Source organism: Pan troglodytes, chromosome 16 (assembly GCF_028858775.2).
Source record: "Pan troglodytes isolate AG18354 chromosome 16, NHGRI_mPanTro3-v2.0_pri, whole genome shotgun sequence".
In the NCBI taxonomy this organism is placed as follows: Eukaryota; Metazoa; Chordata; class Mammalia; order Primates; family Hominidae; genus Pan; species Pan troglodytes.
In genome coordinates, this window is record NC_072414.2 from 64,692,010 (window position 1) to 64,707,417 (window position 15,408).

General features: G+C 42.9%; 1 protein-coding gene across 7 annotated transcripts in view; it reads left to right on the forward strand.

Annotated features, from left to right (window-relative positions):
- BBS4 (Bardet-Biedl syndrome 4) overlaps window positions 1-14,981 on the forward strand; it is a 52,218-nt gene extending 37,237 nt beyond the window's left edge. For 2 of the 7 annotated variants that reach the window (XM_016927056.4, XM_009429004.4), the window contains 9 exons: window positions 1,153-1,280; window positions 4,457-4,511; window positions 6,134-6,202; window positions 7,802-7,954; window positions 8,052-8,223; window positions 11,620-11,689; window positions 12,328-12,469; window positions 13,270-13,471; window positions 13,988-14,981. In XM_016927056.4, the coding sequence (XP_016782545.1) occupies window positions 1,210-1,280; window positions 4,457-4,511; window positions 6,134-6,202; window positions 7,802-7,954; window positions 8,052-8,223; window positions 11,620-11,689; window positions 12,328-12,469; window positions 13,270-13,471; window positions 13,988-14,097 (1,044 nt within the window). In that variant the 5' untranslated portion in view covers window positions 1,153-1,209 and the 3' untranslated portion in view covers window positions 14,098-14,981. 7 annotated transcript variants of the gene reach the window in all.
- Window positions 14,982-15,408: the final 427 nt, after the last annotated feature.

The window sequence follows — 15,408 nt, forward strand, 5'->3', positions numbered from 1 at the left end:
TTGAGCTTACCTCAAATTTGGTACTCAGGTAAGAAAAAGTATATATCATAATTGAGGAGTAGACAAAATTACTGAGAGCTCTAAAACTTACTGATGAGAGCGTTGGGTAGTTTCCTTCATAGAGCTCACAGTTAGTGATTATGAAGTTTTATTCTCCTTTCTCCAATGCCACCAGGACTGAGAATCTGAATTGGTTAGTACCCATTTGACAATGTTTAGTTTGTGTCAATTTGCAGACTGGTGTAACTAGTATCCCACACTGGTGTGGAAAAAAATATGCACATTAGCAGTTGGGGTGTAAAAGTAACTTTTCTCCTGAGATAACAATATATATACATAAAATACATTTAGTGGGCCCCTTAGGTTTTGTAGATGGATCTATAGTTTTATATACTTGGTTAGGAGATTTTTCTCTTCAGAGACAATTTCAAACAGGCACATTTCTATTCACAGGATTATTCTGAGTCAGGGGAAAAGAAGGATTTGTCTTTGGTTGGATCTGTGCTGAGAAGAAATATATTTAGATTTTACTGTACAGCTAACAGTCTAGGCAAATACAATACCTGGCATTTATATAAATGCTTGTTGAATCTGTGAATGACTAAACAAAGCCCTTTCGTTTACTAGGAGAAGGTAGGCTCCTCCAGAGCAAGGAGTTGGTTTTATAAACTCAAATATATTTAGCATCTAGAACAGCAAGCAGTTGGGTGAATAAATGAGAACAATCTATTTATTCATTTATCATCACATTGGTGGGGAAATCTGGGCCCACCATAGGGAAGGTTGTGCACTTGGTCAGTGTTACAGCTGGGATTTAGTTTAGTGTAGTACTCTACACTGTACTATGATGGCTCTTTTGACTTATGAAGTATGAGTCATAGGTGTGAATATCAGGCAGAAAACATTCAGAAAGATTAATCGTCTTGTATAAATTCTTCCAAGTGGCTCCAGAAGCAGATATCCCATGTTGCCAGCTGTCTTTTCAACAAGGACAGTTTTGGTATGTTTTGGTCTTTGGGTAATGGGGGCTGTTTGCTGAAATGTGATGTTCCTATGTCAATACAGCAGAAAGTGTCTTTACATTAGCCATATAAAGGTATAGTTCGTTCAGTGGTAGTGATTTGGTTTTCTTTATTTTGTCAAACTTGTCAGGCACAAGACCAGTTGCACAATGCCCTGAATCTTAATAGGCACGATCTGACTTATATAATGCTGGGGAAGATCCACTTGCTGGAGGGAGACTTGGACAAGGCCATTGAAGTCTACAAGAAAGCAGTGGAGTAAGTGTATCTGTTTCCTTTAAAACAGTGAGAAACTAAGAAAATTGAGTGGATACGTGAACTCCCAAGCCTAAAAGAGTGAATATGTTTGATTAATTACTTACTGTATGAGTTAAAGTTTAAGCTGAAGTTTAAGAGCTCCCAGTGGCTTCAATAAGGTAGACTGTGTTTCTTTCTTACCTATAAGGATGACTGCTGCTTTAGGTTAGCTGGGCAGCTCTATTCTACAAGGTCAGCCAGGGATCCAGGTTTCTTCCTTATTAACTCACCATTCCTTAGGCTGTTGTCTTTACCTGCATGGTTGATGCTGAATGTAACATCCACATCCAGGCTGTGGTGGAAGGAGATGGTATGGGAAGCTAAGCATGGAATAAGCATCTGGCTATATATATATATAGAGAGAGAGAGACATGATCTTACTCCATCACTCAGGCTGGAGTGCAGTGGAGAACACAGCTCACTGCAGCCTCAACCTCTTGGGCTAAAGCAATCTTCCTACCTCAGCCTCCCAAGTAGTTGGGACTACAGGCATGTGCCACCATGCCCAGCTAATTTAAAAAAAAACTGTTTTTGTGTTTACAGGGTCTTGCTGTGTTGCCCAGGCTGGTCTTAAACTTCTGGGCTCAAGCGATCCTCCTGCCTCAGCCTTCCAAAGTGCTGGAATTACAGGTGTGAGCCACTGCACCTGGCCTTGGTAATAAGTTTTAAATGACCCAGATATTGCACACATCGTTCCTGTTTACATTCCATGGTTCAAAACTACATGATAGTTACAAGGGAAGTGGGCAGACAAGCACTCAAGGAGAAGGAAATAACAGATTTAAGAGTTGTCCGACAGTCTGCCATTTTGGTATCATATGTTAATAACAGATCTTCTGTTTTCAGAGATATTATTAGGGACAGAAATCTCCTGATTCAGTAAAAAACAAAACAAAACATTTGGCCTTATTAGCATGAGACCAGTATCTTTTTCCCCCTTCCCCATTTTCCCTTCCCCTTCCCCGTTTTCCCCTTCCCTTTCCCCATTTTCCCCTTCCCTTTCCCTGTTTTCCCTTCCCCCTTTTCTCTTCCCCCTTTCCCTTTCCCCCTTCCCCCTTTTCCCCTTCCTCTTCCCCTTCCTCCTTCCCTCTTTCCCCGTCCCCCTTTCCCCGTCCCCCTTTCCCTGTCCCCCTTTCCCCATCCCCCTTCCCCCTTTCCCCTTCCTCCTTTCCCTTCCCCCTTTCCCTTCCCCCTTTCCCCTTTTCCCATCTCCCTTCCCCCTCCCTCTCTCCCTTCCTTCCTTTTTCTCTCTTTTCTTTCCTTCCTTTCCCTCCCTCCCATTCCCATCTTTCTTTCTTTTCTTCCTTTCTTCCTTCCTTTCATTTATTTCAACAGTCTCGCTCTGTCGCCCAGGGGTGAGTGCAGTGGCGCGATCTTGGCTCACTGCAACCTCTGCCTCCTGGGTTCAAGCGATTCTCATGCCTCAGCCTCCTGAGTAGCTGGGACTGCACGAGCACGCCACCACCCCTGGCTAATTTTTGTATTTTTAGCAGAGACAGGGTTTCACCATGTTGGTCAGGCTGGTCTCGAATTCCTGGCCTCAAGTGATCTGCTTGCCTTGGTCTCCCATAGTGCTGGGATTGCAGGTGTGAACCACTGCACCCGGCCTTGTGTTGTTTCTTTTAAATGGGATAGCTGTAGCAAAATGCTTTGTCTCATTTGTTTGGTCCCTTAATAGAATGTCTGGTCTGTGGTTCAAGGCTTATTATTCCTAATAATTAGATTCTGAACTAAACTTAGATTTCTATTAATTTGTTAATCATCTTTGTCTTCTACCATGGTAGTAAATTTTCTGGTTATATCAGTCACAGCACTGCTTTCTGAATTTTCTTCAACCATATTTTGTGTCTAAAACAGAAAAATCACTTGGTTTGTTAAGCTACAGAAGAGACTTTTGTCATCAAGAGGCTGTATATTTGGGCAAGTAGTAAGGAGCCATGTAACATGTTCAGTGCCTCTGTGGTGCTAGGTAGTAGCCCTGATCCCTGACCCCTGCCTTCTAGAGGTTAGCTCTTTGAGAATAGCATACATAAATCCCAAGGGGAACATTCTTCCAGTAACTGATCAAGGACTTTGGTCACTAAATTTCCTAAGGGAGAAATGTGGACAGCTAAAATCTGAAGCCTTACTGAGAAGATAGAGACCGTTGTTCATGACCTACAGCTTTGAAGAGAGTAGTTATGTTGTAGTGGGGAAGCCGATATTGCTAGAATTACAGAAGTTACCTGGCTTTGGGGAGGGAAGTGATCAAAGTGGATGTTTATTATGGCAGAAAGTGAAAGGCGGATTCCTAGTTGAATTGAGAAAGCTCTGTTTGGTCAGCTCAGGCCTCCCCTGGCTGGGGCTTTGCATCTTCTGGTTCAGGTCTTCCTATAGGTAACCAGTGCCCTATATCATTCCTTAGAAGCAGAAGACATTGTTCATAGCCCTTTGGTGTTTTACTGTTGAAACTGTCTGATGATCCTATGGTCAGATCATCTCAACTCAGTGTTGCCTTGGTTTTGTGACAAAGACAAATACTAGTGAGGGATTGAGCAGGCAATCCCTGACGTGAGTATTTTACTTACATCAGTGTTTACTCCCAAAGGTCAGTAGCACCTTCTTCCCTAGGATTGGTATGTATCTTCCTTCTTTTGTTTAGTTTGGCTACTTGGTATATAGCTCTTTGTTTAAGTGGAGAGAACAGCATTAGGGGCCTTGGGATCCTAAATTACACAGAAAATTATGCTGCCTGGCATTGTGAGCACAATGAGAATAGAAAAAAAATCCCACAAGAGAGGACTGGTGAAACTGTGTGTGTTCTAGGCTGACTTGGTTTATAAAGCATTGTTCTTTAATTTTATCAGTGTGACCAAGACAGTCATGCAAAACATTCTATAGGTTCTTTCTTAGGACTTTTACCCTAAGAAAGGAATCTGAATTCTAAGCCTCATTTTTCTTGCTGAGCAGTTCTCCTTATCACCAGGGTTGAGATGACCTACTTTTGATGGCAATTCCCAAATTGCCTTCAGGTATTTCCATGGGGAGGAAGAGGCTCAGTGGGGTCTGTCAAGTATTGCACGAGGGCATATTACTGTGCATGTGTCTCCGTGTTTCTCATCTACATCTTGTTCCCTCTGAGCATCTCTATGTTGCAGGTTCTCACCAGAAAATACAGAGCTTCTTACAACTTTAGGATTACTCTACTTACAGGTAATGAAAACTCTGTACTCATTCATGCACTGATGTTAGAAATGGTTTTGGGTTTGTGTGTATGGTGGTTTTCCTGCATTCTGATATTTATTTTACTAAAGGTCATATAAAGTTCATGAACTACACTCTCTCTATTTGATACTCTTTGCTAAAGGAATTAATTTTCTGCATTTAAATTGGAAGCAATTCTATTTTAGCCTAGTGCAATTATAATTCTTACCTAGGCTGGGTGTGGTCTCATGCCTGTAATCCCAGCAATTTGGGAGGCTGAGGCTGGTGGATCACTTGAGCTCAGGAGTTGGAGACCAGCCTGGGTAACATAGTGAGACCCTGTCTCTACAAAAAATACAAAAATTAGCCAGGCATGATGGCATGCTTCTGTAGTCCCAGCTACTTGGGAGGCTGTGATGGGAAGATTGCTTGAACTTGGAAGGCAGAGGTTGCAGTGAGCTGAGATTGAGTCACTTGCACTCCATCCTGGGTGACAGAGCCAGATCCTGTCTCAGAAAAAAAAAAAAAATTCTTATGCTATCCAGGAAAGAGCATATATGAGAAATAACTCTGGTCTTGGAGGCTGTTATTTTGTTGTGAGGAGAGAAACAGATACAAGTGAGCACTTAGGGCTTTGGGGCAAAGCCATTTCTTTTGATCTTTCTTCCCAGCCAGAGTCTTATTGGAAAGAGAGAAGGCAAAGTATACTTTTATCTAGAATAAGAAGTTTTCTGTCCCCTCAACATTCCTGAATGTGAATGGGATTCTTTTAGCTCCATTGTTCTCTGGCTGAGGGCCCAGGGCCCAGGTATCCAAGGGGCTTTTACCCCTTGCCCAATATACACATTTGCCAAGTTCCTTGGTCAGCTGATTCGGCCTCCAGCCCTGCCTCTGTGGTGGCCTTTATGTCTATTTCATTTTTCTTTAAAAGGAATCAGGAGCTTAACCCTGGGTCTTCCTGGGCTTTGGCTTGGGAGGTTGGCTCCACGGGAGATGAGGATACCCAGCTCATTTCCTGCCAAGAGGCATTAATGTGGAACAGTACTAGTGGGGCAGAGATGGTTCTTATCAAATAGATACTTTGACCTTATCAGGTGACAAATTAACAAAAATAGAAGGAAAACCATGACTGGGGATTTTTAGTTTTCTTTCTTTATTATCTGGTAACTGTAGCTGCTTTTTTTTTTTTTTTTTTTTTTTTTTTTAAAGTCAAGAGAACTCAAAAAAGCCAGAGCATTTCTGTTCTGGGTGAGGTTGGCCAGACTTTTTTTTTTGTTTGTTTGGAGATGGAGTTTCACTCTTTTTGCCTAGGCTGGAGTGCAATGGCGTGATCTCGGCTCACTGCAACCTCTGCCTCCTGGGTTCAAGCGATTCTCCTGCCTCAGCCTCCCAAGTAGCTGGGATTACAGGCATGTGCCACCATGCCTGGGTAATTTTGTATTTTTAGTAGAGATGGGGTTTCTCCATGTTGGTCAGGCTGGTCTCGAACTCCTGACCTCAGGTGATCCACCCACCTTAGCCTCCCAAAGTGCTGGGATTATAGGCATTAGCCACCACGCCTGGTCTGGCCAGACTCTTTTAACTGCCATCTCCTTGCTGATGTAAATTGTCTTGTTTGCTTTTTTCCCAAGCTCGGCATTTACCAGAAGGCATTTGAACATCTTGGCAATGCACTGACTTATGACCCTACCAACTACAAGGTATTACAGGCTGTGAAGGCTCTGGCCTTCATATAGACGGTCCCACTGCTCCTAGAGGTGATCTGACCCTGGAAAGCAAAGGAATAGCTTCTTAAATTTGGATACCTGAGAAATAGAAAAAATATAAATAAAAGGTGGCTCTTCTTATTTGAAAATAGTGTCAAGTATGCTCTACTTATCTTCTAAAAGTGCACATTTGTTATAATAGACGTGTAACCCCTGCAGAAGGCAGATCATAGTGCTAGTAAAGCTTATGTGTTACTTAAGAAATTAGCAATGCCTCCACAACTATTGTCAAAAATAAATCTGCGGCCCAGCGCGGTGGCTCACGCCTGTAATCCCAGCACTTTGGGAGGCTGAGGCGGGCAGATCACGAGGTCAGGAGATCGAGACCATCCTGGCTAACACAGTGAAACCCCGTCTCTACTAAAAATACAAAAAAATTAGCTGGGCGTGGTGGCGGGCGCCTGTAGTCCCAGCTCCTCGGGAGGCTGAGGCAGGAGAATGGCGTGAACCCGGGAGGCAGAGCTTGCAGTGAGCTGAGATCGTGTGCCACTGCACTCCAGCCTGGGTGACAGAGCGAGACTCTGTCTCAAAAAAAAAATAAATAAAAAATAAATAAATAAATAAATCTGCTGGGCATGGTGGCTTATGCCTGTAATCCCAGCACTTTGGAATGCTGAGGCAGGAGGATCACTTGAGGCCAGGAGTTCAAGACCAGGCTGGGCAACATAGTGAGACCCCCATTTCTACAAAAAAAATTATCCAGGCATGGTGGCACACACCTGTAGTCCTAGCTACTCGGAAGGTGGAAGAGGGAAGATCACTTGAGCCCAGGAGTTTGAGGCTACAGTGGGCTATGATGGCACCACTGTACTCCAGCCTGGGTGACAGAGTGAGACCCTGTCTCTAAAAAGAAACAATAATTATGTTGAAATGACTTCTAGAGTCCTAATGATTTGATATTACAACTTTTTTTCTAGATGTGACTTTGGGAATGAGAAGGAATAGCATCAAATGGATGAACATCATTGAGGAGATGCAGCAAGACAAGCTGTTTATTAAAAGATACAAACTGAATTCTGATTTAGGAAGTAGCATTAGCCTGTCAGCTCCCACCTTGATACCTTTCCTTAGAGAAATGAAAGGGCTGGGCTGATGAAGCCTAAAGCTGACTCACCCTCTGTTCTATGGTAGAAAGAAATTTACCTTAAGTAGCCACGTACAGGTGTATTTCAGGTATCTAGAACACTTGGTATACCAAATAGGGGCTGCAGAGAACAGATTAAAGGAAGTTTTTACTTAAAGGGCTCTGGTATTCATTCTGAAATACTGACTTTCCTGGCTAGAAGTAGGAAACAGATGGGTAAAGCAAGTAACATCTTTTTTTTGTGCTGTGCCAGAGAGCCACAGTGTAGGGTGCAAGGACATTCCTCAGGAACATTTGTCCCAATAGGTTGGATATATTTATGTCCCTGGAAGAAATTTTCCAGTCCCATCTATGCTGATGGGCCTGCTGAGTATAGACTCAGGAAAGCTGCCTCACTGCTACAGCCTTTTGGGAATGACTGAATGACTTTCTCTGTGCCATGTTTTCAGGCCATCTTGGCAGCAGGCAGCATGATGCAGACCCACGGGGACTTTGATGTTGCCCTCACCAAATACAGAGTTGTGGCTTGTGCTGTTCCAGAAAGTCCTCCACTCTGGAATAACATTGGAATGTGTTTCTTTGGCAAGAAGAAATATGTGGCGGTGAGTGTCCCCTCATGTTCTTTGTTTGCATTTCTACATGTGGTTATTGGGTCTGTTTAGCTTGCCCTTCTCATTGAGTGCCCCTTCTCTCTCATAGGCCATCAGCTGCCTGAAACGAGCCAACTACTTGGCACCCTTCGATTGGAAGATTCTGTATAATTTGGGCCTTGTCCATTTGACCATGCAGCAGTATGCATCAGCTTTTCATTTTCTCAGTGCGGCCATCAACTTCCAGCCAAAGATGGGGGAGCTCTACATGCTCTTGGCAGGTAAGAAACATTTATGTGGAAAACTCTCTCTGCCATCTGTAATGAGGGAAAAATGGATTAGAATCATAGAAGATCAGTGGCTGTCTCATAGGAGCCATTCCCTTAGAGATCCTATAGGAATCTGGATTACTTTCCTGGAGCTTGAAGAAATAGAAAAAGATGACAAAAGAACTTGGTTGTTTCTAACTTGGGGGAGTTTCACTCAGAGACCAACAGGTTAAATAAAGATCATCCGTAGTTCACCTTTTACCAATTTTTTCCTCTTGCCTTGACAATTCATTTATGTATATATTGAGTCCAACTAAGTTCCAGACAGCAAGTGTTAAGAGCTTGGGTTTTAGGTAGGGTCCTGCCTCTACTACTTATTATATGTACCTAGGGCTGATGTGAGGATTGTGTGATTAAGCACTCAATTAATAATACTGGTTTTGTTGAAATACTGATTTTTGAAAACTGTTGGTTTTACTGTGGTTATATAATTGGTCTATTATTATTAATATTGTTGTTACTATAATTGGCCCCTAGGTGATACTTCCAAGTCAAGCTACCTTATGTTGAAACCCTTATCTCTTCTGAGCATGTTACATAGAATGCCATTCTCTTCCTGAAACTCCATTTTATGCCATGCAAATACTAAAATTGATCATAAAAATAAGTTAAAATTAATCAAACACTTTAACAATTATGCACAACCATTTTAAAGTACTGACTAAATAGTCTTCCTAGGAATTTTTTTCTCCATATACATTTACTTACTAAATGTAAGACCCAAAGCAGATTTCCATGTCCTCATTTGGCAGTCGTCTTCCAGTGGCTTTTTGTTCATTACTGTGGGTTCTTATTTAAAAGAGAAAGCTTGCAAAAGCAATTGTGGTTATTTGAGGGTTGCCTGAATACAAAGATAACTTTAAAAAAAAAAAAAAACATAGGTTTTATTATTATTCAGATATGGTATGGGCAACAGATCAGAAGACATCTGCCACTGGAAAGATAGTCTGTTACAATTCCTGAGAAGGAGGGCATGCTACACCATGCAGGGCTACATGGGGAAGCACCAGGTCAATCAGGAGGTAGAGGGAGCAAGGGGTAAATGTGGGCACAATTCTTTATTGTAGTTTTCATGGGTAGAAATGCCCTCCCCGGGGCAAGACCGGGAAAGCAGGTTAACCAGGTTGGGGATTGGCCAGTTTGAATAATTTCAGTGGGCTCTGGGCTATAGGGCTGTCTCTAGGTGTCTGGTACCTGACCCTCGGGTGACTAGGACTAGGGAATATTGGCCCAGTGTCAGGGCCCAGTAAAGGAGGCAGTTAAGAATATGAACACTGGATTGGTTGGTCTGCATACAGAAGGCACTCTTGTAGGGGTTATATCTAGGAATTAGCTGACTGTGGGAGGGACAGTCTCCCCAGGGTCAGTAAGGCCCCAGATGTCAAAACATCAGAATAAAAAGGCTAAAGTGGGGTGTGATGGTACCTACCTGTAGTGCTGGCTACTTGGGAGGCTAAAGCAGGAAGTTTGCTTAAGCCCAGGAGTTGGGAGTACAGCCTGGGCAACACAGTGAGACTCCATCTCTCTCTCTTTTTTTAAAAATTTTATTTTAGGTTCAGGGGTACATGTGCATCCTGTTACACAGGCACATGTGTGTCATGGGGATTTGTTGTACAGATTATTTCATCACTCAGTACTAAGCCTAGTACCCAATAGTTATTTTTTTCTGGCCCTCCCCCTCCTCCAGTAAGCTCCAGTGTCTGTTTCCCTGTGTCTCCATGTGTTCTCATCATTTAGCTCTTATAGTGAGAACATGCAGGATTTGGTTTTCTATCCTTTATTAATTTGCTAAGGATGGTGGCCTCCAGCTCCATCTATGTTGCTGCAAAGGACACGATCTTGTTCTTTTGTATGGCTGTGTTGTATTCCATGGTGTACATTTACATTTTGTTTATCCAGTCTACCATTGATGGGCATTTAGGTTGATTTCACATCTTTGCTATTGTGAATAGTGCTGCATTGAACACACACATGCATGTGTCTTTATGGCAGAACGATTTATATTCCTTTGGGCATATACCCAGTAATGGGATTGCTGGGTCGAAGGGTAGTTGTATTTTTAGCTCTTTGGGGAATTGCCACATTGCTTTCCACAATGGTTGAACTAATTTACACTCCCATCAACAGTGTATAAGCATTCCCTTTTCTCTGCAGCCTCACCAGGATGTTATATTTTGAGTTTTTAATAATAGCCATTTTGACTGGTGTGAGATGGTTATCTCACTGTGGTTTCAATTTGCATTTCTCTAATCAGTGATACTGAGTTTTTCATATGCTTGTTGGCTGCATGTATGTCTTCTTTTGAAGTGTCTGTTTATGTCCTTTGCCCACTTTAATGGGATTGTATTCTTCTTGTAAATTTGCTTAAGTTCCTTATAGATCTTGGATATTAGACCTGCATGGTTTGCAAATATTTTCTCCCATTTTGTACGTTGTCTGTTTACTGTGTTGATAGTTTCTTTAGATAGCTGGGTTCTAATGGAACATAGAAATGTAAACAGCCATAATGTAAGAGATAACAGCGATGCTAACTTTACAAAGTAGAGATGGCATTCAAACTGGATCCTGAACAACAAGCTAAAATGGAATAGCACAGAATGGCTGAGGAGCCACTGTGAAGAAAGGCATGTAGCCATGAAACTGCAGTGTCCCTTGCTGTTAGTGGGGGTTAGTGTTAGAGAATATGATGGGAGATGAGTCAGGAAAGATATTCTGGGGTCAGATTATGGAGGTCATGCGTACAGTGCAAGGACTTTATCTTAGAGGCCATGTTTGTCCAGTTGTCTTCCTAGATCTCCTCTTAGGTGCCTGGTAGGAGTGAGTGCATAGCTGGTGGGGAGGTGGAATGGGCAGGGCTTCCAGAGCAGCTGTTTTTGTTTTATATATTAGGTGTCAAGGAAATACTGATTTTAAAAAGTGGGGGGAGTGTTTTACTGCTAAATGAAAGTGTAAAGATCATGGTTATAGATGTGGGGGGCCAGTGAGGATTCCTAAGTAGGATGGTAATGTGGTCAGATTTGTAAGGCAGTGAGATACCTGGCAGCGCTGCGGAAAGTGGAATGGAGGCAGGTGGGGACTTTGACACTGGGGAATAAATGGAAAGCCTGAAACTACTTGGGCCTGAACAAGGGCAGTGTCAGAAAAGAAACTGCAAAAAAAGGATGCATAGAACCTGGCAACTGATTGATTGTAGAAGAGATGGTTGAAGATAGCACCAGGTATCTAAGCTAACTTAGTAAACTCTGGTGCCATGAGCTGACAGGGTGAAGTTTACTTTGGGGGTAGTCTTTAATACTCCTTTTGTCTTCTAAGCTGAGCTCTCCAGCTGCAGTGCTTTCTTTGTTGCAGTGGCTCTGACCAATCTGGAAGATATAGAGAATGCCAAGAGAGCCTACGCAGAAGCAGTCCACCTGGATAAGTATGCGCTTTGTTGAGAATGGTACTGGCGGGGGTTGGACTCTCCAAAGCCATGAGGTGGTGCCATAGCATTGGTGCTGCCTGTGTCAGCCCAGCTGTTCCTCTATGGCATTAGTACATAGCAGACCTCAGTGTGGAGGGATGTGTCTCCTAAGTATGTGGTGGCTCAGCAGGAATTGACACTCTGAGAAAATGTTTCCAGTCCTAAACTGAGTAATCAGGAGGCTAGAGAATGTCAGAACTGGCAGTGGGCTTGGGTTGCTGATAGCTATGGGCTAGCTGGAATATCAGATGGGACTCTGGGCTGTTTAATTCAAGATAAAACTTGACTCTTCCAGGATTTACTCCGCTGGCATCTTCTAGACAGCAGGGTAGAGATCCCTTTTTCAACCCTGGCCTAGGTAGTCTCTGTTGAGGGCGGAGATGCCAGATTTGGTCCCAATACCAGCTTTGCTTGTTAGGCCATTAATTCCTTGATTCTTCTCCCCAGGTCTGCTTAGCACGTATGTACCTACCTTGCTGCATAATGGAGAAATCTCTACTTAACCAGTTTTGTTTTGTTTTTGTGTAATGAGAAGGATCTCTAAATTACCATTTGTTGCAGAGCCCCCAGCTCCATAGAATCTCTGTCTGCCACAGGTGTAACCCTTTAGTAAACCTGAACTATGCTGTGCTGCTGTACAACCAGGGCGAGAAGAAGAACGCCCTGGCCCAATATCAGGAGATGGAGAAGAAAGTCAGCCTACTCAAGGACAATAGCTCTCTGGAATTTGACTCTGAGGTATGTCTTTTATTAGCTCCCAAGAGTCATAAGTAAGCTCTCAGGAGACTTTTAAAAATCAAGCCCAAATCATCCAAATCCAAGGTATTACACGTTCATGGCTGTTCTGGCTTTGATGTTCCTAGCAGCATGAGTTCATCAATTAATAACCGCCTGAGAAAAACTTTCCTAGAATAATAATAAAAGGAAATTCAGGCTTACTGAGTTGTTATTGCTAATTCAGCTCATCAAAGTTGAGGTCTGTGTCTGTCTGTAGCTTCCTTCTATTTCACTTTTTTTTTTTTTTTTGAGACGGAATCTTGCTCTGTTGCCCACGCTGGAGTGCAATGGCGCAATCTCAGTTCACTGCAACCTCCGCCTCCTGGGTTCAAGCAATTCTCCTGCCTCAGCCTTCCAAGTAGCTGGGACTACAGGCGCGTGCCACCACGCCCAGCTAATTTTTGTATTTTTAGTAGAGACGGGGTTTCACCATGTTGGCCAGGATGGTCTCAATCTCTTGACCCTCGTGATCCACGTGCCCAGCCCTATTTCACTTGTTGTAGGTGTTGTAGGAAATGCACTATTTGGCCCAGTAATGCACCAGGCTTGAATTGTTGGGTTTTGAGATCCTATGTGAACCACCGTGCCATCCAGTAAAGGCAATCTGTATTCTCTACTGTTTGATAAGTACTTCCTGCCTCAGCTGCTAGTACGACCAGACACTATTTCAGCTAAAACCCCAGCTCGAAGACCAAAGAAGTGGGTTGGCTTGTCTCTGACAGTCATGCTTTTGATTCTTTTACTTCCTTTGTGGACACAAGATGGTGGAGATGGCTCAGAAGTTGGGAGCTGCTCTCCAGGTTGGGGAGGCACTGGTCTGGACCAAACCAGTTAAAGATCCCAAATCAAAGCACCAGACCACTTCAACCAGCAAACCTGCCAGTTTCCAGCAGCCTCTGGGCTCTAATCAAGCTCTAGGACAGGCAATGTCTTCAGCAGCTGCATACAGGACGCTCCCCTCAGGTAGGACCATACAGAGCTCCATGAAGACCTTGCAGGTACAAGCCACATGTGTCAGCAAAGAGATTATAGCTTTCAGTGAGGTTCTCTTCAGACTCATATGTCCAACGTAGTATTGGCCACAAGGGGAGAAAAAAAACACAGGGTGGCTAAATTGGCACTTGTTTCCTTAAGGCGAGCTATGTAGTAGGTAACAGCTACTCACAGACTTAGTTGGATGGTCTATACACTGGTCTTTCCAATTTTAGCAATATGTTATTAAGTATATCCTGTTATGCAATGTTTAATTTTTACTGCTTTATCAGAAGTTGACACGTAATTAAATATTTTTCAGTGACTCATTGAAGGCAAACTTGACTGTTGCTTTATTTCTCAGTTATAGTCTTCCCTTATAGCTAATGGGTCAGTCCCACTGGTTCCAGAAAATATGGGGTTTCCTCTTGAACTCTAACAGCAAAAAAGAATGATTTCTTCTGAAATTGTGGAACATGAGGATTCAAGTTTTTATTTTGTTACTAGGTGCTGGAGGAACATCCCAGTTCACAAAGCCCCCATCTCTTCCTCTGGAGCCAGAGCCTGCGGTGGAATCAAGTCCAACTGAAACATCAGAACAAATAAGAGAGAAATAAGAATAGAATGAATGACCCCAAAATAGGGTTTTCTTGGGCGAGGATGTGCTGGATTAGGAAAGGTGACATGACACAGGCAGAGTGGCACCCACCACAGAATACAGTGTGTGTTATGATTACGAGGAGCCAGCAGTTGAGCCTAAGGTCCTTCTACCTACCTGGTATTGGCATTTGAGGTCGGAAACCCTCTACTGCCCCATAAGCCAGGAAAAGTGAAAAGAGAACACAGTTCCTTTAAGAACTGGCAGCAAGGCTTGAGGCTTTATGTATGTAGCTGAGTCAGCAAGGTACATGATGCTGTCTGCTTTCAAAAGGACTTTTCTCTCCTAGCTGACTGACTCCTTCCTTAGTTCAAGGAACAGCTGAGACAGACTTCTGCTGAGTAGCTCTGTGATGACAAAGCCTTGGTTTAACTGAGGTGATCCTCAGGTTGTGAGGTTTATTAGTCCCCAAGGCAAACACAAATATTAGATTAATAATCCAACTTTAATAGTATACATTTAAAAGAAAAAAAACAAAAGCCCTGGAAGTTGAGGCCCAGCCTGCTGAGAATTGCAGCTGCATTTGCCCAAAGGGAATCCAGAACAAGTCCCTCCCTGTATTTTGTTCTTGAGAGGGGTCAGTCTAAAAGCTAGATCCTATCAGTATGAGGAGCAGCAGCCCAGGGCTTGTCTGGATCAGCACCAACGATTTTAAAGAAAAAAGGAAGAGTTTCTTAGATGAGTAATTGTTATTGAAGATAGTCAGTGATAACCACTGACGAGATGCTATCAATACACTATGTGTCCTTTTTAGAATAAAGATTACATATCATCATTCCTTTGGGGAAAATTGTTATTCAGGTATAAAAACAAGAGATCATAATAAAAACCTAAAAGAACCTATGATCACGGTCTTCCCTTACCTGTGTCTAAGCCTATTTTGAAATTGGAGGAGGAACCTCAAGGCCAAGTTCCTGCTTGGTACAGGCATGGCCTCTGCAGCAACCCTGATGCATGATAAGCCAGCAATTTGCTTACTGAGGGCCAGTCCCCATTTTGCACTGAAAGTGCCCTTTAATCACCATAATTTAAAGATGATAGATAGATAGATAGATGATAGAAAACTGACCTACTACCAAACCGGTTGGAGTTCCTTATTTTATTACAGGGTCTGTTTTGACATTGAAGAAGCAGCTAACTGAGCAGGACCCCCTTCATTTCATGTATCTCAAAAAGTATCAGAAGTGATGCCTTTGTCATTCAGCTGGTGGTATGTGGCAAACGTGGATTTGTACCCTGAACAATTGTGAACACTTCTACATCAGCATGG